This window comes from Scleropages formosus, chromosome 2 (assembly GCF_900964775.1).
Source record: "Scleropages formosus chromosome 2, fSclFor1.1, whole genome shotgun sequence".
Lineage (NCBI taxonomy): Eukaryota > Metazoa > Chordata > Actinopteri > Osteoglossiformes > Osteoglossidae > Scleropages > Scleropages formosus.
Genome location: NC_041807.1, coordinates 1863651 through 1887360, shown reverse-complemented (window position 1 = coordinate 1887360; position 23710 = coordinate 1863651). Strand labels below are relative to the sequence as shown.

The following is a 23710-nucleotide window of genomic DNA, read 5'->3' as shown; positions in this document are numbered from 1 at the left end:
AGTTGCTTTTAATATTGTAATGCAGTGCATAGAAAAAAAAGTTGTGTTTATATGACTGTTTAATGAAGGGATGGATATTCTAGTGTAATGGTAATTTATAATGTCCACTTTGTCACGTGTGAGTTGCTTAACGTTAGAACAACGTGTTGCCTAGGGCTCAAAGCTCATGCCTGTGGCTCTGAAGGTTGCCTGTGTAGATCTCTCCTACTGTTATAGCACCTTTGAGTAAAGCTCTTATCCTAAATTGCTCCAGTAAAAATTGCCTTGCTGGGTAAATAACTGTAAATCGAACACCATTAGAAAAGTAGAAATGCCCCCCCCCCCCCCCACGGATCCTTTTGGTAAGTAATTACTTTTGAAATAGATGTTACTGATGCTCTTCAAAGGGATCAAAGGAAGACTAGACTCTTTAACATTGTGTCGCAGGTGGAAATTTTGGACACGTGTAAAAATGTTGTGAGTCGGGCTTGTGCCACCCTGAGGGGAAGTGTCGTGACTTGTTTGGTGTAAAGAGCTGAGCGGAGCGCGGTGACCACGGCCAGACAGTGCGCTGCTGAGCGGACGCCGCAGCACCGCGTAGTCTCTCCGCTCCACTCGGCTCGGTCCAGCACGGCTCGCTCCTGCACCATGGGCTCAGGTACAGCGCACCGCACTCAGCCGGGCACCTAACGGCTGCCACATTACTAACGATTCAAAGTCACATCTCCAGTGCCATGCAAATGATTATCATGATTATGAAATGATTTCTCTCCACCCGCGTCATTTCGGCGATCATGCGCTTTCCAAGAAGAAGCCACGCAGCAAACGAGCTGCATAATACTAATATCATGATTTTGACTTCTCTCGTTCTCTTTTGCTCTCTTTCCTTTTCAACAAGTCTTGAATTATTTTCGCAGCCTAGCCGAGACCGCGATTGTGTAGATGAGCTCCGTTTCTGCGATCGCAGCGATGTTGTTGTTGATACCGTTATTTAGGAAACCCTGGGATCTACTTTTAACGGAGTTTTTTGTTTATAACTTCAACTTTATTAAAATGAAGTTATTAATATCATGCATATTTAAAAACAATTGGCAATAAGACAAATTAAAAACAACTACAATTTCCTACTACGGTTTGTCAACAAAAATTACTAAGAATTCATTACATGAATGAATACATTGTCACAATACAGTAGTAACAAAGTCTCTCTCCAGTAACATACATTCAAAACTAATAAAAGGAAAGCGATCTCCTCCCTTCCTGGCTTCAATATATGACTGACCTACATCTTCCGCACACCAACATACCCATGAAAGGACTGACCCCATAGCCTATAGCAGCCTGACCTGAAACATCATATCACATAATGCATCTCCAAAACATATGAAATACACACACTTTCTGAACTGCTTGTCCCATAGAGAGTGGCAGGGAACCAGAGCCTACCCGGCAACACAGGGCATAAGGCCAGAGGACACACCCAGGACAGGACACCAGTCCGTTGCAAGGCACCCCAAGCGGGACTCGAGCCCCAGACCCCCTGGAGAGCAGGACCCGGTCCAACCCACTGCGCCACTGCGCCCCTGTTGTGTATGAAATACTTCTTCTAAATTACAATATAAAACATTACCAATCTACTTTTAACGGAGTTTATGGCTTTAGGACACCGAAGCGGTGGGACTACAGACAGTACAGTACTACTACTGGTACAGTAAAGTATACTGGGGTGTTTTGAGGCACACTTCGTCTTATTAGGTTCCTATTAGGTGAAAAGCAGAGGGAAGTCTGAAGGATGCTAAGCAGGCTGGCTTGAGGTGCAAGTTCTTCAGAAAAAGGGGTTCTTCGACCAAAACACTATGTCTTTATAGTCGTGCTAGTGCTTCTTTCTCGTGTCAATAAATGTTCGTAATGAACATTGTCTGTGTGTCCAAAAAAAAATTGTGAGCGTAAGGAATGGCCTGAGCTGTCAGAGGAAAAGGTACATTTTTAAGATAGTGGGGTAGCGATTCAAGACCGTAGGTTTTTAACCCATGGTGGTTCACAGTTAAGGTTCCAGGGGGTTTAACATCCAATTTTAAAACAGTCGGGATTTTTAGTAGTACTAGCTTAATCATCGCCAGCAATTTTTTTAAATGGTTCTGAAACCAGAAACAGATTTTGATGAAGTCAGCTCATATGAAGGTCATGTGCTACGAGGGCCTGGTTGCGACACCACGGCGACACCACGAGAAACAGATAGGAGTAGAAAGCAACAGTAGAAAGTCAATGGCCAGTCCAATTTTTTGTGCTGAAAATCACAACTTTGCAATCTAAACAGAAGGTAAATCAACATGAGCACAGAATAGTGCAAAAAGAAGGTAGAAGATAGGCAGCTTCGAGACTATAGATGGGTTGTATGGCGAGTGGGGGCGACACAGTGGTGTAGCAGGAAGTGGTTTCCTCCTGTTGTCCAATGACATGCAGTTATGATGGTGATGATTAATTGCCTAAGGTGTGTGAATGTGTGTCTGTGCAGCTGCTCTGCAATAGATGGTGTCCCACACAGGATGTAGTCCCACCTCCTGCCCTATTTTTCTGAACCACATCACCCCATATAAGGCAAGAAGTTGGTGTAAATTTTTAAAAAAAAAAGGTTTCCTGCTTTTGCATTATTAAAAACCTGTCGGAGATCACGCCACTGAAACATTGTTTCTGCCGGGAACTTTAAAGTTTATTGCTTTCTTTGCTTTTGCTTGTTCAGCATGGGGACTTGCATTCATGCAAGCAGACATGTGATGGTTATTTGTTCAAAATGTAAATGACCTGCTTTCTGTGTCAGGTTCCCAGCAGCACCAGCAGGGCACGTCCCTTCCCAGGCCTACCGACCATGGAATTGACTCAGACATGGTATATTCCATACTCAGCTTCATGCTGTAACATCCTGGTGTCAGACTGTGTGATAAACTTAAATTCTCTTGGAGTTCACCTCATATTTTTTAAATTCGCTTTGGAGAAAAGCGTGAGGTAAATTAAATGTAACGGAAGCTGATTGTCTTTGTTCTCCCTGAAGCGAATAATAGCCCTGGAACCACTGGACACTTCCACGCTGGCAATTGGCTGGCCATCTTCCTCACACTGATATTAACAATAATATCGTGGTACATTTGTAGTGTGTGATATTGATGAAGAGGTTTAGAGAAGCAAACACAAAAACCATTGGCAAGCTCAGTCCTTCCTCTCTCTCCCAGGATATTTATGGGTACAGGCGGGTATGGTGGCATGTTTGGTTGTGTTACCTGGCCATCTTGCTCTCCGCGGGGCTCCTGTTGTTGCTGTTTCGCCGGTACCCCCATCTGGCAGTTCTTGCTTGTTGCACACCCTGCCCTCTGTCCTTGGCCGACACACTGCTCATTAAGGTGAGATTCCTGTGATGTGCTGACACCGGGCTTGCAGCAGCAAAACTCCTGACCTTTTTTATTAACGTGCTTTTAACTTTGTCTCGAATATCAGTGTTTCTCTGTCTTCTCTGTGTTCCAACCTTCCCACTTTCAGGGCAGCAGTGGTCATCAGGAGGCTGTGGAGGTGCTGACAGAGGAGGTGGAGGCAGACAGGTGAGAATGTGTTAGGGCTACTATGTTGGTGACAGTGTAATAGTCACCAGTGTATCTGTCAAAGTGTTTTTTTTTTTGTGAAACACTGTGTGCCTTACCTTAGCTCCCAGGGAGCTCTGTGTCTTGTGAGCGGCACACAGACTGCGAGCAGCACCGGTACCTCACATTTCCTGGGCCGTGGGTTCGGGTGTGGGTCGTGTGTTTGAGTTGGTTTCCTCTGCATGCTCTGGTTTCCCCCCACAGTCAAGACATATTTCAGGTGAATTGGCAAATCTGGATTTCCCATAGTTTGCTCTTGTGTGAGTAACTGAAGCAGTGTGAGGTTTACATTGCTCTAGTGTGTAAATGGGCAAACAACTGTAGTGTAATTTATTTAACTCTGTGAGTTTCCTTGGAGAACACTGCAGGAACAACTGGTAGCGAAGTGTTTCGTGCTGCTGCCTTTGGACCCAAAGGTTACAGGTTTAAATCTTGCTTCTGGCTGTAGTGAGCAAGGTACTTACCCTAAATTGCTCCAGTAAAATTACCAGCTTTACAAATGGGTAAGTGTTTTAAGTAGATTAACATTATAAGTTCCTTTGGAGAAAACACACACACATTGTCTGAACCGCTTGTCCCATTCAGGGTCGCGGGGAGCTGGAGCCTAACCCAGCAGCACAGGGCATGGGGCTGGAGGGGGCACACCCAGGACGGGATGCCAGTCCATCACAAGGCACTCCAAGCGGGACTTGAACGCCAGACCCACCAGAGAGCAGGACCCCTTTGGAGAAAAGTGTCAGCTAAATGAATGAACTTAAAGATGTCATTTCCATATACTGATTAATAATTAAGGGGGGGGGGGGGTGTGGTGGCGCAGCGGGTTGGACTGGGTCCTGCCTTCCGGTGGGTCTGGGGCTCAAGTCCCGCTTGTGGTGCCTTGTGACGGACTGGCATCCCATCCTGGGTGTGTTCCCTCTCCCTCCAGCCTTACGCCCTGAGTTGCCGGGTTAGGCTCCGGCTCCCCGCGACCCCGTATGGGACAAGCGGTTCAGAAAGTGTGTGTGTGTGTGAGATTAATAATTGTGCATTTATTTGGGGAAAAGCAACTGCTTAGTGAATAAATCTAATGTATATATTTGTATGGTGTTTGTTGACCATGTAAAGTGGAGTAATCATTTTGTTGTTCCCTTTGAGTTCGGAGTACCTGGGACCAGAGGAAGAGGAGTGGGGAGACACAGTCCAGCTGTACAGGGAGAAGGTAAGAAAGATGTTGCGGGGAGTCCAGGGGAAATAGTCTCATGGTGGTTAATAGAATGCCCCCAACCAAAAATATGTAAGTGTAGATGAGTAGAAACTCCCATACCTTGAACAAAACACTTCACCTTAATTGATGCCTATGCAAAGTGCTGCATATATGCAAATCTATACAGTTTTAAGATGCTTAATACAGGCTAGCTGTAGGGTGGTTTCTAAGTATAACTTAGCCACAGACCCAAGGGGGCATGGTAACCACAGCTGGGTTGTTGTCACTCTCTCTGGTCCACAGAAAGCTCTGCTGCGGTATTTTGTGTTTGAGGGTCTGCGCTACATGTGGATGGAAAAAAGGGCCGCCTTCTGCCAAGTCAGGTGATGGGGAAGGGTGAAGCACTGAGTGGTTTGGGTGAGGACAGCAAGGTGGCCTGGGGAGGAATGGGAAGAAGGGCCATACCTGGCCATCACTCCTCTTGCTCTCTCTCACTGGGTGTGATTCATAACTGTTACTGTAATGACCCATATTTCTGGATGCTTCACGATAAGAGGTGTGTTTTACCATGTTCCCTTAGTGTTTTGACTGAGGACTGGACATGTAGTGAACTTTATGGCCAGAAGAGGGGGCTGAGTCACAAGCAGCAGATTGATAGGTAAGGCTCTCCTAACAAAAAATCTGTCCTTTTCGTCGAATTGTGTACCATAGACCCATTCTGTGTGCCTGTCTTAGGAGGAAGGTACATGGTCCCAACCTAATCGATGTTCCGGTTAAGTCTTACCTGCGACTGCTCCTGGAGGAGGTGGGGCCATAGGGAATCGATAGGACTGTCATTATCAAAGTGAGGAACTGCTGAACTTCTGAAGGGTCTGCATTATGTAATCCAGTCTCCCTCCTCCTCTGCTCCAGGTGCTCAACCCCTTATATATCTTCCAGGCAGCCAGCATTGTTCTGTGGATATTTGAGAAGTACTACTACTATGCTGCCTGCATCTTCATCATTTCCCTCCTCTCCATCGCCATCACTGTCTACGAGATCCGGAAGGTAGAGCTAGGTCTCATAATTCCTCTTTGACACCTGCGCTAAAGAGCAGCCAGTGTGAAAAATTGAGGGAATCATTGTGTCTTTACAAATGTGTTTGCTCTGTTGGTGATCACTGAACTGTGCTTATGGATACGTTTGTATTAACTTTTGCATGACGGCACTGCCTGCAGCAAAGCAGTATGCTGCGTCGCATGGCCCAGCTTGTCGTGAATGTGCGGGTGCGCACAGCCACGGGGGGTGAGTGTCTCCCTGGCCCTGAGTGCCATTTTCACTTTCATTCTTTGTTGTTCTTACTCATTTGTGCTGCAGAATATATTAGGCCGTTTCCCCCCGAACCAGTTCATCAAGTTTTTATTTCAGCCTGGTAAATGTTATATTGAAGAAAACAGTCACAGAACCATTTTGAACCAAACATTAAAATAATTCGGAAGACACTACTTTCTTTAGGTCTGTTGAATCATTCCAGAGCGCATGTACTCCTGCAAGTTTTCAAGACAGGCTGGGAATACCAATAAGTGTCTCCAGTGTTTCTAAATGTTTCCAGTTACTTTTTCTTCTTCAGAAAGTACCATTACTTCATTGATGTTATAAAACAGTTTTACAGCTCTTAAAATATATTTCACTAATGTTGCTGAAATTTTAATTCAAATTGAAAATGGGAGTTACATCAATTGTGGATCGATGTTATGGAAATATTTTGTTTAGCGGATTTAAAAATTCACTTTGCCCTAATTTCCAAATCTCTTTAAGCCACAAAGTCAGATGTTCTCACTGGTGAACATGTTGTCACCCTTGTCATGGATGAGACTGGGAGACAGAGGAAAAGATGGACCCAATCGCAGGAACTTTAAGAACACCAAAAGGGCAAACTATAATCCTAGTCGTGGAGCAGGCAAGGGTCAGTCGAGGGGTGAACGTTGGGACAAAACAGGAGCCAAGGTCAATTTAGTGAAGCCAGGGTCTGGAACCGAAGATGTGGAGCCAGGGGATCAGGAACGAAGGGGATTGAGAGGACCGGGGAAGGTATTCATATGCTCTGTCAACACGTAGTCGAAGCGCTAGTTGCAAAAATATTCCACAACCTGGTGAGTTGACGTGGTACTTTTATACCCTGCTGTTTTGATTCGATGCAGCTGCCGTTGCTTAGGCTGATGGTGCAGGCGTGACAACCCTTACATGTAGAGCATCAGGTGGTGCAGTGGTTAAGGACACTGCTTTGTAATGTGAGCACTGTTGCTATAGCACCATGAAAAGCCTCATTTGCTCCACTAAAACATACAGCTTTATGAAAGGTAAAAATAAGATGCGTTGTGTAAGTGACAAAAAGAGTTTTATATATAGTTCTGCTTGAAAGTTATGTGCCCCCCCCCGTGACCCTTAGTTTTACCACAAAATGGTTATTTAATGAGAATCAGGCTTTCTTATTTGACATAAGAGGTGTGTAATGACCAATTCCATAATGCTGTTTTAGAGGAAATGGTGTGTGTGGTAGAAGTACAGAAGGGGCTCACTTATTTTTGTACCTGCACGACAAGTTGCATTTGTTAAACCAAGTAAGTAAGTAGCATTAGGTGTGTAAATCATAATCATTTATTCATAGCTCCGTTTCTCTTATTTCTTCCTCTTCCTCTTATAGAAAAGTTTTCATTTAACAGAAGCTTTTCTCCAAAGTGACACTTTGGCTTACAATGTTAGATATTCTGCACTAAACACCCTATAATCATTGATCCATCTTTACATCAAAGTAATGTTATGCACACAGAGAACTATAGAAAAACCAATTTACCATGAAATGTATTTCTTTCATGAGGAAACCCAGACAAACTGTCATGATCTCTTAAGCTCATGTAATGTGTGAATGTTCATGCCCTTGCTCCATGCTCCCTGGAGAACTGGACCTCCCTGCGAAGTCACTCTCTCAACATTCAAGCCACTCTCCGAATGTAAAATCTCCGCTCTCCTGACTCCTACAGACCATCTCCCCGCAACTCTCCACCTTCATCTCTAAGATCATCAACTCCTCGCTCTCCTCTGGCTGCTCCCCATTTGCCTTCAAAACTGCTCTCATTTCACCTCTGTGAAAGAAACCTTCCCTGGATCCCAACACAGTTCAAAACTACAGGCCAGTCTCCCTCCTCTCTTTCCTGTCTAAAACCCTATAACCGGTGGCCTGTGATCAACTATCTGAATTCTTCACCCAGAACCATCTCCTCAATGGATATCAGTCTGGATTCAGAGTTGGTCACTCCACAGAGACAGCGCTCCAGGCAGTGTCTGATGCTCTCCAGTCGGCTAGAGCCACCTCCCTCTCCTCGGTCCTCATCCTCCTCAACCTATCTACAGCATTCGACACTGTGAACCACTGGATTCTACTCTCCTCTCTTAGTCGGTTTGGGATCAAAGGAACGGCACTAAGATGGTTTGAATCCTACCTATCTGACAGATCCTATCTAGTGGAATGGCGGAGCTCCCGTTCTTTTCCTCTGCCTCTCTCAACCGGTGTCCCGCAGGGCTCAGTACTGGATCCTCTGCTCTTCTCGATCTACACCTCCTCCCTCAGCCCTGTCATTGCCTCCTATGGATTCAAGTATTACTGCTAAGCTGATGATACCAAGCTCTTCCTCTACTTTCCACCTGGAGCATCAGTCATTGCTGCCTGCCTGTCGGACATCTCTGCATGCATGTCTGATCACCACCTCCAACTCAACCTCTCCAAAACAGAGATTCTTTACCTCCCAGCTGGTCTGTCCTCCTGTCACAATCTATCAATCAAACTGGACAATTCACTCACTCATTTCGCCTACCTCCTTGGCTAAGAATCTGGGACTGATGATTGACTCAAGTCTGTCTTTCTCGCAGCACATCAAAGCCACAACCCAGACCTGCAGGTACATCCTGCATAACATCCGCAGGATCCGTCCTTACCTCATTACTGACTTTGCCCAACTACTTGTCCAGGCCATGGTGACATCCTGTTTGGACTACTGCAACTTTCTCTTGTCTGGCCTTCTGCCCAAGTTGTGTTTGACTTACCAAAGTGTTCCCATGTATTTCCTCTACTCGTTGTTCTGCACTGGCTTCGTGTAGCTGCCTGGATCAAATTTAAGACCCTGGTTATGGCCTACAAATGCATCAATAGAACTTCTCCTAACTATCTACAAGACTGGATCAACCGCTACACCCCTACCAGACTGCTTCGCTCTTCTACTTCTGCCCGCCTGGTGGTCCTGCGCACAAAAGGTAAAGCACGGAGGTTCTCTGTTCTGGCTCCGTTGTGGTGGAATGACCTCCCTCTCTCACTCAGAACTGCTGAATTTCTGTCCACATTTAAAAAGGGTCTGAAAACTCACCTCTTCCAGACTCACTTTGCCCATGCTCTCTTACACTCATGTAAGGTGTAAATGTTCATGCACCGTAACTTTATGATTATGCCTGGATAAGCCTTTACACAGCCGCTACTCCTGTATTGTACGTAAATGTTTGCATATCTCAAAAGAAAAAATTGTAGGTTGGTGATCAGGATTCGCTATTCTGAGTTTTATCCAGCTACTCGTATGATGAGCACTGGTGCATATAGTGGAAAGAAACAAACTAACTTTACTTAAGAATCACACTTCTGCAACTATGTCTCTCTTTCTCCTAATGTAATGCACAAATTGTATTTTTTCTGAGATGTATGTTGCTTTGAAGAAAAGCGTCTGCTAAATAAATAAATGTAAATAACTTGGAGATCATAGCTGTTGAACAACAGATAAGCCTTCACGCAGATACTCCGGTGAAGTTAATTAAAACAGAATCTAACATAAAACAAAGGCAACCTGAGTAAACACAGATTACAGTTTTTAAATGATAATGTTATTTACTCAGGTTGCCTTTGTTTTATGTTGTATTTCGTTTGACGATCTAAAGCTATTTAGTATGAAATACACACAAAAGCAGAAGAAAGCAGCATGCTGGCAAATACTTTTTCACAACACTGTAAATGTTTATATTAAAAAAATAGGAATGTGATATTCGGATAAAGGTTTATGCAGCTACTCGTGTGATGAACATTGGTTCATATGGTGGTAAGAAACAAACTAACTTTACTTAAGAATCACACGTTTGCATATATGTCTCTCTTTCTGCTACTGTCATGCACACATTGTATTTTCTATAAGATTTGGGTCGCTTTGGAGAAAAGTGTCTGCTAAATGAATAAATGTAAATATCTGTAAATAATATGAAATGTCTATAAAAATGTCTAATAAATGATAATGTTATTATCCTAAGCAGGACTGCATTGTTTTCTCTTATGCCCCCTGTTCTCTCTATAAGTGGAGGAAAGTGTAAGCTCAGTGGACCTGGTCCCTGGGGATTGTGTGCTGATACCACCAGAGGGGCTGCTCCTGCCCTGTGATGCCGTCCTGCTGGCTGGAGAGTGTGTGGTCAACGAGAGTATGCTTACCGGTAAGACCAGAGTATGTGCAGTAGCTCTGAACAGGTGAAAGGGTACATGTTTTCCAGTGCTATCTGTTACAACCCATCAGGTGAGAGCATACCCGTGATGAAGACACCGCTCCCAGCCAGTGGAGGAAGGTATAGCCTCGACACACATCGCAAGCACACCCTCTTCTGCGGCACTCAAGTCATCCAAGCCAAAGAAGGGTGCAGGGATGGCAATTGGGCCTTAGCTATAGTCACTCGCACAGGTAAGGAAAGAGAGAACACAACATACAAGTATGAAAGATGAACTCAGAAATGATGAAGTGGAATTGATATGTGGAATCGTGAGGAGGTAAATGATGGTAAACGAAAGGAGCAGAGCTCGATGGCAGAATTCTAGTACAAGGTGTGTGTATGGGGGGGACGCTGTTGTTCTCTCATGTTTGTGTTGGTTTTGCAGGCTTCTTTACAGCAAAGGGGGAATTAATAAGTTCTATCCTCTACCCAAAACCTTCCAACTTCCATTTTGACAGGGATATTACAAAATTCCTCTTGATCCTTGGAGTCATAGGTGAGTTTCAGTGATCCACAAAGAAGAAAAATATGATCCAAAATTATGCAGTTAGCTTTGGAAAGTTCTCATCCACCGGCTCTGTGTCATTTGTCACCTTTGCATTGTAGCGATTTCTGGCACCGTATACAGCATTGTGATCCTTGTGAATGTGGTGAGTCTGTCATTTTTTTCAACTGTGACATGTGTAATCAACATACGGTTTCTGTTAACGTGACACATCTATCTCTTTGAGTGCACATTTGCATGCTTACATGTATGTACATGTGTTCCTAACCCATTTATTTCTTTAAAGTGAGTCAGTATGGAAACCCTACAAGGATAAGAAAGCAGAAGCGTGTTTGCTGATTTAAACATGATGCGCAATGTCTTTGACGTGTGAAATAAATCTGAAAAGGAGCACAGATGGCCCAGGGAACAATAAACAAAAGCAGAAACTTACTCTGTCAGCGTTAATTTTTGATTTCTTCAGCGTATGATTTTGGAATGCAGAGCACTGGTTACATCGAAAACATTAAACTGAAAGGGAAACCTCATCATCTCATTTTCTCAGTCCACCATTAAGGAGGTTATAATCCAGACCCTGGATATTGTGACAATCGTGGTGCCACCTGCACTCCCTGCTGCAATGACAACAGGCATCATCTACGCCCAAAATCGCCTGAAGAAGCAGGGCGTGTTCTGTATCAGTCCATCGCGCATTAATGTCTGCGGCAAGGTGTCCGTCTTCTGCTTTGACAAGGTGACTTAGCTGCGAGGGATATGTGGATAATCCAACACAAGGGTATTGTGAGAAGAAAAGCTTAACTGTTAATCAATTTGTTGGGCTTCGGGCTGTAATAGTGACTACTTCCTGCAACACAGGGGTTGGTGTGGTGGTTCGAGACATTGACATGTAAAATGAAGTTTGGTCAGGTTCCAGAAGGGATTACCATCCTGTGTTACCATACTGTAGCTCGGGTAGTATAGCTAATTAAATGTGGAAGCTGGCAGAAACATAATAATCACAATAATAATTCTCACTGGGACTTCTCTCCCAATGGCTTCTCCTTGACCTGCCTAGACAGGGACCTTGACAGAGGAAGGTCTGGATGTATGGGGAGTCATGGAGGGATCTAGTGCAGGATTTGGCAGCCTTGTGCGGGATCCTCGCTTGCTTCCCCCTAGCCCCATGCTCACAGCACTAGCCTGCTGCCATTCGGCCACACTGCTGGAGGGGCAGCTGTTGGGAGACCCGCTGGATCTCAAGATGATCGAGTCTACCGGCTGGGTGCGTCCGCTCTCAACTCCGTTCCTGCTTTGCTCTGTAATTCTGCTGTGGTTGCTGTGTTGTGTTCTATTCTATTAGTTGTGACTATGCTGTGTCTTCAATAAACACATCAGCTGAACAAAGAATAATATTAATAATTACTTAATCTTGCAACCAAACTGAGCAGCACCATTTTATTTGGAAATGAAATGCCACCATGCTGCTGAAATTATGTTAAACCTGCTAACTAACCAATGTTTCTTGCAATGAAGCTGAAGTTGAGATTCATGAGCTCAAAAATCACATGTCCGCATCTAGATTTATCCTTCTGTTAGCGCGGTGCCCTTTTTGTATTGTTCTTGAAGATGTACGTTGCTTTCGAGAAAAGCATCTTCTGAATGAGTAAATGTAATCTGAAAGGTACAGGTTCAGGCTCCCTCAAATGAAGCAGCTGGATCAGTTTACAGCCCTTAATGGTCCTGATGCTACGTAGACACATCCAGCAGAGGCAGGGCAGAGCTTTGACCTTGGACATTTAGAGCATGATGAATATTTTCCCCTGGGGGGGGGGGGGGGGGGGGGCTCGCATGCGAGCGCCTGGTGGCCAGGTCTTTGCCCACGGGGCCTGGCCGGGCTCAGCCCGAAGCCATGACGTGGAACCGCTCTTCGGTGGGCTCACCACCTGCCGGAGAAACCGTAAGGGGCCGGTGCATTGTGATTTGGGTGGTGGTCGGGGCCGAGTGCCCGGCCGACCCAAACCTCGGGCGCCAACTCTGGTTTTTGGGACTTGGAATGTCACCTCACTGGCGGGGAAGGAGCCTGAGCTGGTGCGGGAAGTTGAGAGATACCGTCTAGATATAGTTGGGCTCACTTCCACTCACAGCTTGGGTTCTGGAACCACTCTTCTCGATCAAGGGTGGACTCTCTACTATTCTGGCGTTGCCCAAGATGAGAGGCGGCGGGCTGGTGTGGGCTTATTAATAGCCCCGAGTTCAGCCGCCATGTGTTGGAGTCTACCCCGGTGAACGAGAGGGTCGTTTTCCTACGCCTTCAAGTCAGGGAACGGTCTTTCACTGTCGTTTGTGCTTATGCGCCTAGCGGCAGTGTAGAGTACCCGGCCTTTTTAAGAGTCCTTGGGGGGCGTGCTGGAAAGCGCTCCCACTGGGGACTCTGTCGTTCTACTGGGGGACTTTAACGCCCACGTGGGCAGCGACAGTGATACCTGTAGGGGCGTGATTGGGAGGAACGGCCTCCCTGATCTGAACCCGAGCGGTGAGTTGTTATTGGATTTCTGTGCTAGTCGCGGTTTATCCATAACGAACACCATGTTCATGCATAAGGGTGTCCATCAGTGCACTTGGCACCAGGACACCCTAGGTCGGAAGTCGATGATCGACTTTGTAGTCGTTTCTTCTGACCTTCGACCATATGTCTTGGACACTCGGGTGAAGAGAGTGGCTGAGCTGTCAACTGATCACCACCTGGTGGTGAGTTGGATTCGATGGCGGGGGAAAAAGCTGGACAGACCTGGCAGGCCCAAACGCATAGTGAGGGTCTGTTGGGAACGTTTGGCGGAGGCCCCTGTCAGAGAGGTCTTCAACTCCCACCTCCGACAGAACTTCAACCAGGTCCCGAGGGAGGTGAGGGACATTGAGTCTGAATGGACTATGTTCCGCGCCTCCATTGTCCGGGTGGCGTTTCGGAGCTGCGGCCATAAGGTCTCCGGCGCCTGTCGCGGCGGCAATCCCTGAACACGGTGGTGGACACCGGAGGTAAGGGATGCCGTCAAGCTGAAGAAGGAGTTCTATCGGGCCTGGCTGGCTCATGGGACTCCTGAAGCAGCTGACAGGTACCGACGGGCCAGACGGAGTGCGGCTCTGGCAGTCGCCGCGGCAAAAACTCGGGCTTGGGAGGAGTTTGGTAAGGCCATGGAGGAAGACTTTCGGTCGGCCTCAAAGAGATTCTGGCAAACCGTCCGGCGACTCAGAGGAGGGAAGCGGTGTTCCACGAACACTGTTTACAGTGGAAGTGGTGCGCTGCTGACCTCAGCTGAGGATGTCCTCGGGCGGTGGAAAGAGTACTTTGAGGATCTCCTCAATCCCTCCGACACGCCTTCCGTAGAGGAAGCTGAGGCTGGGGACTTGGAGGGGGACTCGTCCATTACCCTGGCTGAAGTTGCTGAGGTAGTCAAAAAACTCCTCGGTGGCAAGGCTCCGGGGGTGGATGAGATCCGCCCCGAGTTTCTCAAGTCTCTGGATGTTGTGGGGCTGTCTTGGCTGACACGCCTCTGCAGCATCGCGTGGAGTTTGGGAACGGTGCCTCTGGACTGGCAGACCGGGGTGGTGGTCCCTCTTTTTAAGAAGGGGACCGGAGATTGTGTTCCAACTACAGGGGGATCACACTCCTTAGCCTCCCTGGGAAAGTCTATGCCAGGGTACTGGAAAGGAGAATCCGACCGATAGTCGAACCTCGGATTCAGGAGGAGCAATGCGGTTTTCGCCCTGGCCGTGGAACACTGGACCAGCTCTATACCCTCACTAGGGTGCTGGAGGGTTCGTGGGAGTTTGCCCAACCAGTCCATATGTGTTTTGTGGACCTGGAGAAGGCATTCGACCGTGTCCCTCGTGGCATCCTGTGGGGGGTACTTCGGGATTATGGGGTTCGGGGCTCGTTGCTATGGGCTGTTCGTTCCCTGTATGACCGGAGCAGGAGCTTGGTTCGTATTGCCGGCAGTAAGTCAGACCTGTTCCCGGTGCATGTTGGACTCCGCCAGGGCTGCCCTTTGTCACCGATTCTGTTCATTATCTTCATGGACAGAATTTCTAGGCGCAGCCATGGAACGGAGGGTGTCTGTTTTGGTGGCCGCAAGATCTCGTCTCTGCTTTTTGCGGACGATGTGGTCCTGTTGGCTTCATCAAGTCAAGACTTGCAGCGTGCACTGGGGAGGTTGCAGCCGAGTGCGAAGCGGCGGGGATGAGAATCAGCACCTCCAAATCCGAGGCCATGGTTCTCAGTCGGAAAAAGGTGGATTGCCCTCTCCGGGTTAGGGGGGAGTTGCTCCCTCAAGTGGAGGAGTTTAAGTATCTCGGGGTCTTGTTCACGAGTGAGGGAAAAATGGAGCGGCAGGTTGACAGGCGGATCGGTGCGGCGTCCGCAGTAATGCGGTCATTGTACCGGTCTGTTGTGGTGAAGAGGGAGCTGAGTCGTAAGGCGAAGCTCTCAATTTACTGGTCGATCTATGTTCCTACCCTCACCTATGGTCATGAACTCTGGATCATGACCGAAAGAATGAGATCGCGGACACAAGCGGCAGAAATGAGTTTACTCCGCAGAGTGGCTGGGCGCACCCTTAGGGATAGGGTGAGGAGCTCAGTCACCCGGGAGGAGCTCGGAGTAGAGCCGCTGCTCCTCCGCATCGAGAGGAGCCAGTTGAGGTGGCTCGGGCATCTGTTCCGGATGCCTCTTGGACGCCTCCCTGGGGAGGTGTTCCCGGCTTGTCCCACTGGGAGGAGGCCTCGGGGCAGACCCAGGACACGTTGGAGAGACTATGTCTCCCGGCTGGCCTGGGAACGCCTTGGGGTTTCCCCAGAGGAACTGGAGGAGGTGTGCGGGGAGAGGGAGGTCTGGAGGACTCTGCTCGGACTGCTGCCCCCGCGACCCGGCCCCGGATAAAAGCGGAGGAAGATGGATGGATGGATGGATGAATATTTTCCATGGTACCTTGACTTTGGTCTGGTGTGATACACATGCCCCACTGCAAATCTAGGTACTGGAGGATCCTGCAAGGACAGATCATGGAGTAGGTGCACAGTTTGGAGATGATGGAGTCCTGGCAGTGATGAGACCCCCTACACCAGCTGGCCAGCCCAACACCACGGTTAGTACATAGGCACATTTTGGTTTGGGGTAGGTTAAGAGGTAGGGTAGAGAAGATGTAACAGAGGGGAACGCTTGAAGAAATAATTATACTGAGAGCAAGGCTTAAACGTAAATCTTAAGAACCTCTCAGAGGAAAAATTCAGTACTCGTTATTGTTTTTTAGTTTCATCAGAAATGGTAAGCTCTCAGCTGTTCTCAGAGACACCCTCTAACGACTCATTTATTTCTTCGAAAGGCCTCATATGTTCATTAGAGAGAAAAAACTTTGAGATCGATGTGTTTTTGTCTCTGAAGAAAGGGGCCATGTCCATGTGACAAGATTGAGAAGAGGAGAAAAAGTTGAGATCACATCTAGAATTGGAGTGGCAGGTAGTATCGTGATTAGGTCTGCTAGCTTCTTCTTAGGTTGTACTCAGGTTGCACAGCTTCAAATCCCTTCTCCTGCTGTAGTAACCTTGATGAAGGGGATAACCAGGGACAGGCAGTAGTGTTGTCCTTGGTACTTTTCTCTTCAGCTCTGAAGGGTCCTGGTTCAAATCCAGCCTGCTGCTATAGCACCCTTGGTCAAGGTGTGTACTGTGAATTGCTCTAGTAAAGGTGTCTGAACTGTGAAAATAGGTAAATCGTTGTAAATTACTTTTGGGAAAAAAAATCTGCTCCATGAGTTAGTGCACATTTTCTTTTCTTGCAAGCACGAGCCTGGAGAAAGTTTGCACCTTTTGCGATGTATAGTATTGTAATTGAAGCTGTAAACTGTTTTTCAGTCACACAGTGAGCCAGCTGCGATTGTGCGGAGGTTCCCGTTTCTGTCTTCACTCCAAAGGATGAGTGTGGTGACGGTGGGCCCTGGAGGACGCACCATCCGGATCTTCCTCAAGGGAGCTCCGGAGATGGTGGCCAGCCTCTGCCTTAAAGACAGCTGTAAGGGAAATTGCAGAGACTGAGGGTTCTGTTGATCACATTACAGGGGCATCGAAGACTCGTTAGAAAACATGACATAAATTACTTTTATTCCGGTATAGGCTTAGATTAAGTTTTGCAAGGAAAAATGATTTCTCTGTGCCCTCACAGTGCCTGCTGAGTTCACCGACACCCTGCGTCAGTTTACCCGTGAAGGCTTCAGGGTCCTGGCCCTTGCATACAAACGACTGGATGTCCAGACAAACATGAAAACCATTGAGAGGTTGGTCAGAGAGGTTGGCAACAGCAATCTGCTTTTGTGCTTGTGGAAGAAAAACACATGGAGACACACAGGGCTACAAAGAAAACTTTCCTTTAATGCAGCATTCATACGTACGGGAGAGTCTCACACGTGAAGAATACCCAGCTCTATAAATGGATGAACCATTAAAGCCTAGCATAGAATAAAAACTAATCTAAGAGAGCTTACTGTACAAACCTAACACTGTAAAATGTTCTGGAGAAAAGTAGATAGATAGATAGATAGATAGATAGATAGATAGATAGATAGATAGATAGATAGATAGATAGATGAGTGTTGCCTTTCTGCAACTCTCCACAGGGGAGCAGTGGAGGATGAGTTGCAGTTCCTTGGCTTGCTGGTGATGAGAAACCTGGTGAAACTGGAATCCTCGGGTGTCATCAGCACTCTAAAACAGGCACAGATACGCTCCATCATGGTCACTGGTGAGTGATGGTACATGCTGGCAGGAGAGTAAGAAATACAGAAAGTGATGTTTGAGTGACAGGAGATCCCAGTCACACACTTACACAACATTCCTTTCTCTCCCCTCTTCCTTCCCCTTGCCCAGGTGACAACATGCTGACAGCAGTCAATGTGGCTCGGGTTTGTGGGATGGTGGCAGCAGATGAGCATGTGATTTCTGTGCACACTTCATCGCCTGATGCCCATTCTCCTCCCTCGCTGCAGTTTCATTTGGAGGACAGCGGAGCTGGATCACCGCAGGAGGGCTTTTATGATCTAACAAGGGTAGCAATCAGCTGCCAGCCAGTGTGACACAATGTACATATGTACTAACAGTGGACAGCATACGCCTGAGTAGTACAATATACTATGTGGTACCAAACATTAGTCGATCCCCTGTAGGGAATAAAGGCGTTTATATATATTTGACTATGGATCCAAAATGAGTCAGTTTCTCTCTGATGTTCATTGTCACGCTTGCAGTCTCCCACATGTTCAGTAAATATATATGGGAATATACTGCAGTACATTTACAGTATATGCTGGCCTTCAGCATGTACATCTAGAGAAAAAGTACTAGTCAACAACAAATAGTTAATTGACCAGAAGATATTCTGCCAATGTCTTACTTTTGTTTAGGCTTGGTTTTCTACTGTAAACATACAGTACAATAACATATGTTGCCATATAGGGCTAGAAATCCCAGACTGATACATACACAGAGTACAAGCACGCTTCATTATAGTAAATACATGCATAAGTTGTGTTGAAACTTGGACGCGCAAGGTCTTTCTCTTCTTTCTCTACCAGGGGCTCTACCAGGGCCATGCACGCTATCACCTTGCTGTCAGTGGGAAGTCCTTTTCTGCTCTCTGTGAGCATTTCCCTGAGTACCTGCCCAAGGTGACCCTCCTCTTGAGCACACAGGCCATCGGGGATGCTGAATTCCCTTTCTTTCTCAGTAGATCATCATTCCTTTCTTTTTTTACTGCTGCAAAAATGGGACCCCGACTGTATTTGAGCTCTTCTTCCATAGACTGTCACAAGCTTCAGTCAGACTGATGGCTTTAAACATGAAATGTCAGCATAGAGAGGTAATGCTGTGTCTTACTGCAGGTTCTAGTGAGGGGGACAGTGTTTGCTCGCATGGCTCCTGAGCAAAAGACCCAGCTGGTGATGGAACTGCAGAAGCTCAGGTGATCTCAAGGTTTGGGGATCGAGTGGGGGACAGATCAGAAGGGAGATGCTTTGGGGTAGAAGGAGCTCATCTCTGGGTCTCAGTGGAAACATCGGAGACTTACTGTAGGACTAGTCCTAACCCTCTTCTCCACATCCTCTACCAGCTACCGTGTGGGAATGTGCGGAGATGGAGCAAATGATGTGGGGCCTTAAAGCAGCTGATTGCAGGCGTGTCCCTGTCTGAGGCCGAGGCATCCGTCGCCTCCCCTTTCACTTCGAAGATGAACAACATCAGCTGTGTGCCCTTGCTTATCCAGTGAGTCCGTCAAGTCGCCAGTTCCAGGAATAACGAATGCCACCAGTTGATTAATGAGCCCTTCCAGTGCCATGTAGAATACACTGGTTATTATCTGTCCTCCCTCTTGTGTCTCCCAGGGAAGGCAGGTGCTCCTTGGTAACATCGTTCAGTCTCTTCAGGTTCATGGCCCTCTACAGTCTGATCCAGTTCATCGCTGTGCTCATCCTCTACACTGTGAGTAGGGTTCTTTGTTCCAGAATTCTGCCACCATCCTCTGCTGTGCAGGAAATGTGCAAATACTGGGGGGACAACTCTCAAACCAAGGCTTTTCTCTTTGATTGGCTCTCTGTGTCTAAAGTAGTAAGTAGTAAAATGTAGAGTAGCTGGACCTGTGACTGAAAGGTTGCAGAATAAAAATAGCAGCAGGAGAATTGAAGTCATACTTTGATCAAAGTCATTAACTTGGTTATATAAATGGGACGTTACAGAATATATACAGTTCTATAACATAACATAACATAAAAATAGCAACTCGCTCTAGTTGAAATGGTCAGATAAGCAGTTTGTTATAATATAATATAATATAATATAATATAATATAATATAATACCCAACATTTCATCCAGATGCTATGGGGTGATGCCACCATCTAGAACTTCTTCACCTGTAAGCCACAAATCCAAACTTTCTCCTTCACTTTGCCTCATCCTCACCTTTAGTTTGAGACAAACCTGGGTGACTGGCAGTTCCTGTTTGCTGACCTAGCACTGGTGACAACATTGGCCCTTGTGATGGGAAGAGGGGGGCCCAGCTCTGAGCTGCACCCTCAGCGTCCCCCTGCCAGCCTCCTGAGCCTGCCTGTTATGGTCAGCTTGCTGGTCCACACCTCTCTCACCTTCCTGGGTCAGGTGGCTGCCCTTCTAATCACCCGGCAGCAAGACTGGTGAGAAACTCAAAGGTTGGGGGGGTATCTACCTCCTGTGTTAGCTGTGCAGCCTGCAGCTGTCAAGGATCTGGTACCATAAGAAACCCTAATGTGCACTAATTAATTGCAGTGCACATGGTTATGAAACGTGAGGAAGCTGAAGTTTAGTAACTTCTTTAAAATACACAGGTAAAAAAATGGTAAAAGGAATTTCTCTACAAGGAGTGTATGTTAGTTGCAATTTCCTTTGGTGTAAGTTCTTAAATTCTTACTCATAAAAAGATTAGGTATATGATATATGGACATTGAAAATGTGTCCTCAGTTGGTGTAATGCACTAGTGTGCATTATTCGTTATAGGCACCGTGTCTGTCGTTAAACTTCTTTATTTATGTTTCTATTCCTACTTCACCAGGTATGTTCCTGTCAATACAACAACCACTGAAGCAACCAATCTACCCAATCTGGATGACACAGGCATCTTCTCCATATCAGCTTTCCAGTACATTATGGTAGCAGTAGTGGTGACCAAGGGACACCCGTACAAGAAGCCCCCTTACACCAATGGTAAAACCCTCCTTATAAAATACACACCTAACATCAGTCCCATGAAGTTGCAGATTTCCACCTTAGAAAGAGGTCCAGTTTCAAGTTTCAGCTACTAACTTAAATTGTTCTCCCAACATCCAGCTGTGTAAATGAATTATACATTTCTAAATGCTACTGTATTATTTACTAATATTACACACACATACACACACACACACACACACACACATAATTATATAATAATAATATAAAATATTAACTGGTAGCGTTGTGGTTAGAACTGCTGCCCTCGGACCCAAAGTTGCAGGGTGAAATCCCACCTCCACCTGTAGTACTCTTGAGAAAGATACTTACTGTAAATTACACCAGTAAAAATGCCCGGTTTTATAAATAGGTAAATAATTGCAAGTAATTTAACATTGTAAGTTGCTTTGGAGAAAAGTGTCAGCTAAATGAATAAATGTAATGTACTGACTAAATTCTAAAATGGGGATGCCAAAAAAGTTGCTCCTTTTTTCCATAGTTTTTCCTTTAAGGTGTAGCTACTCAGCAGTATGATATCTAATGAGCTGGCAAGTAACACAGTAACCAGAGAGATCCACATTCAAATCCCGCTTTTCGCTCTAGCGTGTTTGAGCAAGGTATTTACTCTGTTATTCCAGAAAGAGATCCGCCTAGCTCCATAAATTGGTACATTATTGTAGTTAATGCGCTAAGTTGCTTTGGAGGAAAGTGTCAGCTAAATATGAAATATCTATATAAAAATACAGAATGTGTCCAAAAACAAAAACTGGTGAAAATGATCGAATCAAGATGTATGACGGTTTTTTGCTTGTCAGGAATGATTTTCTTCGGTTTTGGCTGATCAGGTTGCATGGGCTGCGCCGGAAGGAAGATGGCGGCCGCAAAATGCAGAGCTCCAGGCTTTATTAAAGGGGAAATCCAGAAATCTAAGTCGTCATACAGGCCAGGTCAGTCGAGGTGCAAACGCGGTTTCCAGGACAATCCGAACTCGTAGTCAAAGGGCACGCGGTGGTCAAACACAGGAAGCAATGAAGCGGGGGTCAAGGGTACGGCGAAGGGACAGGAACGGACAACAGGGGAAGGTGAGTGAGTGAGTGAGAGTGAGTGAGAGTGAGTGAGTGAGTGAGTGAGTGAGTGAGTGAGTGAGTGAGAGTGAGTGCACGCAGTAGCAAGTGAAAGGGCTGAACTAGGTTCCACATCGGTTGTTGTTCATCTGCGTCCTCTTATGCCTCTACCCGGGCTGGGTCCCAGGTGCTCCTCGTAAAGTCGATGGCGTGGGCGTGGCATCAGTACCCGCACATTAGTACTTTCAGCTGTCCGGGGTCTGTTTTTCTCACTTTGATATTAACCTGTAACCGATACTGAAGCATCCGCATAATTCTTCTTCCTCTATGGCTATAGTGACAGTAGGCAATCTGTACTGTATCTATTAAAACTTGTGCATGCAGAAAACACACATTTTCATTACAGTTATTTATTTAGCTCATGCTTTTTCCCTCCAAGCTATGGGTAAACCTGAACAGCATGTCTTCAGACTATGGAGGAAACCCATACAGAAACATGCAAACTCTACATAGACTGAGCAGGGATCAAACCCACATCCTCTCACACCACCCAGGCACTATAAGACAGCAACGCTACTCCCTGTGCCACCATGCTGCCTATAACACTACTGGTAAAAACTGGCAGTGCAGCAGTGACAGCTCTGATATGAGTACAGAGTCATACTTGTGTCACAGTGCTGTCTCTCACATGGACCCTCCTCTGTCTCTGCAGGGTGGTTCATGGCTGTACTGCTGGTGCTGCTGGCCCTGACGGGTTGGCTGGTGGTGCATCCAACTGGGGCTGTGAGGGACTTCTTTCAGCTCAGCGGTCTCCCTGACCTGAAATACAGGCTGCTGCTGGTGGCCCTGGCCCTGGCCAACTTTCTCACCTGCTTCCTGTTTGAGGTGGGCCTCCCTGGAACCCCAAACCCCATTCTGCATATGGCACAGTAAGGGAGGATAAACAGAACCCCTCTCCAAATGTTTCCATCCCATCCTGCTGTTCAAATTGTTTTCTACTAAATGCTCAGCTTGTGCATAGTTTACTGTTCGGCTTGTATTTAAAAATGTACAGGATATCACACCTGCGTGTGAGAACTGAAGATGATGTGTGAAGCAAACAACTGAAATGAGTAGGTGTGGTGTGTGAATTCAGAGCACTTGAAATGTGGCAGCAACAAAAGTGGCAGGGGGGTGTGGTGGCACAGTTGGTTGGACCAGGTCCTGCTCTCTAGTGGGTCGGGGGTTTGAATCCTGCTTAGGGTGCCTTGCGTCGGACTGGCGTTCCGTCCTGGGTGTGTCCCCTCCCCCTCCTGACTTACGCCCTGTGCTGCCAAGTTAGGCTCCAGTTCCCCGCGACCCCGTATGGGACAAGCGGTTCAGACAGACAAAAGTGGTGTATTATATGTAGTTATACAGTATATCAAACAATCAACCAGGTAGATTAAGTGTATAACAAGGTCAAAACATGTGCATGAAACAGGTTGAAATGCAGTAAATGTAATTTCCTACACTGTTTTTTCCGAAAGAGAAGTCTGCCGTATGCAATGTGTTCCTGAAATCTCTTCTACTGTTAGGAACCTCACATTATGTGTGTGTGTGGGTTTTTGTGTTGCCCCATAGGTGCTGATTGACAGATACCTGCTCAATTGCTCCCGGCTTCTCCGGAGCCCCCGGGAGTCCAAAAAGGAATACAAGCGTCTGGACGCTCTTCTGTCTAGTGATCCCTCATGGCCCCCACTGGATGAACCCCAGGCTCAACAACAGTGCTCTGTCAGCAGACTCAGTTAGCACTGCGCACCACCCCCAGGCCTACAGCACCTGTTCCTGGCCTTGGCCTTCAGCTTTTCTAGGCTGTCACTCCTGTCCTCCTTACTCCTGTCCTCAGCCTGTTAGTGATGCCCTTAGCTTTTGTGATCAGTGATTGATTCCCATCACGATGACCCCAGCTGTGTTGCTGGAGTGTGTGGTGCTGGAGTGGTTAACATGGTCCTTTGGGGACAGCTCTTCGGCCACCAGAGATGAAATCTCACACACACACACACACACACACACACACACACAC

The 23710-nt window shown here is 46.6% G+C and overlaps 1 protein-coding gene across 1 annotated transcript; it reads left to right on the top strand.

The window, feature by feature from the left end:
* The first annotated feature begins 535 nt into the window (after positions 1-535).
* On the top strand, positions 536-23710 carry LOC108922706 (cation-transporting ATPase 13A2-like). Its single transcript, XM_029249928.1, is given in 30 exon segments — positions 536-637; positions 2798-2865; positions 3207-3374; positions 3511-3569; positions 4743-4806; positions 5095-5174; positions 5372-5449; positions 5527-5596; positions 5704-5838; positions 6009-6075; positions 10156-10287; positions 10368-10529; positions 10724-10834; positions 10945-10988; positions 11388-11576; positions 11898-12104; positions 15850-15960; positions 16727-16883; positions 17034-17145; positions 17485-17609; positions 17735-17913; positions 18439-18531; positions 18745-18824; positions 18972-19003; positions 19006-19123; positions 19243-19339; positions 19825-20048; positions 20445-20596; positions 22379-22551; positions 23269-23710. Coding segments are annotated over 30 exon segments (3465 nt in total). The 5' UTR covers positions 536-627; the 3' UTR covers positions 23437-23710.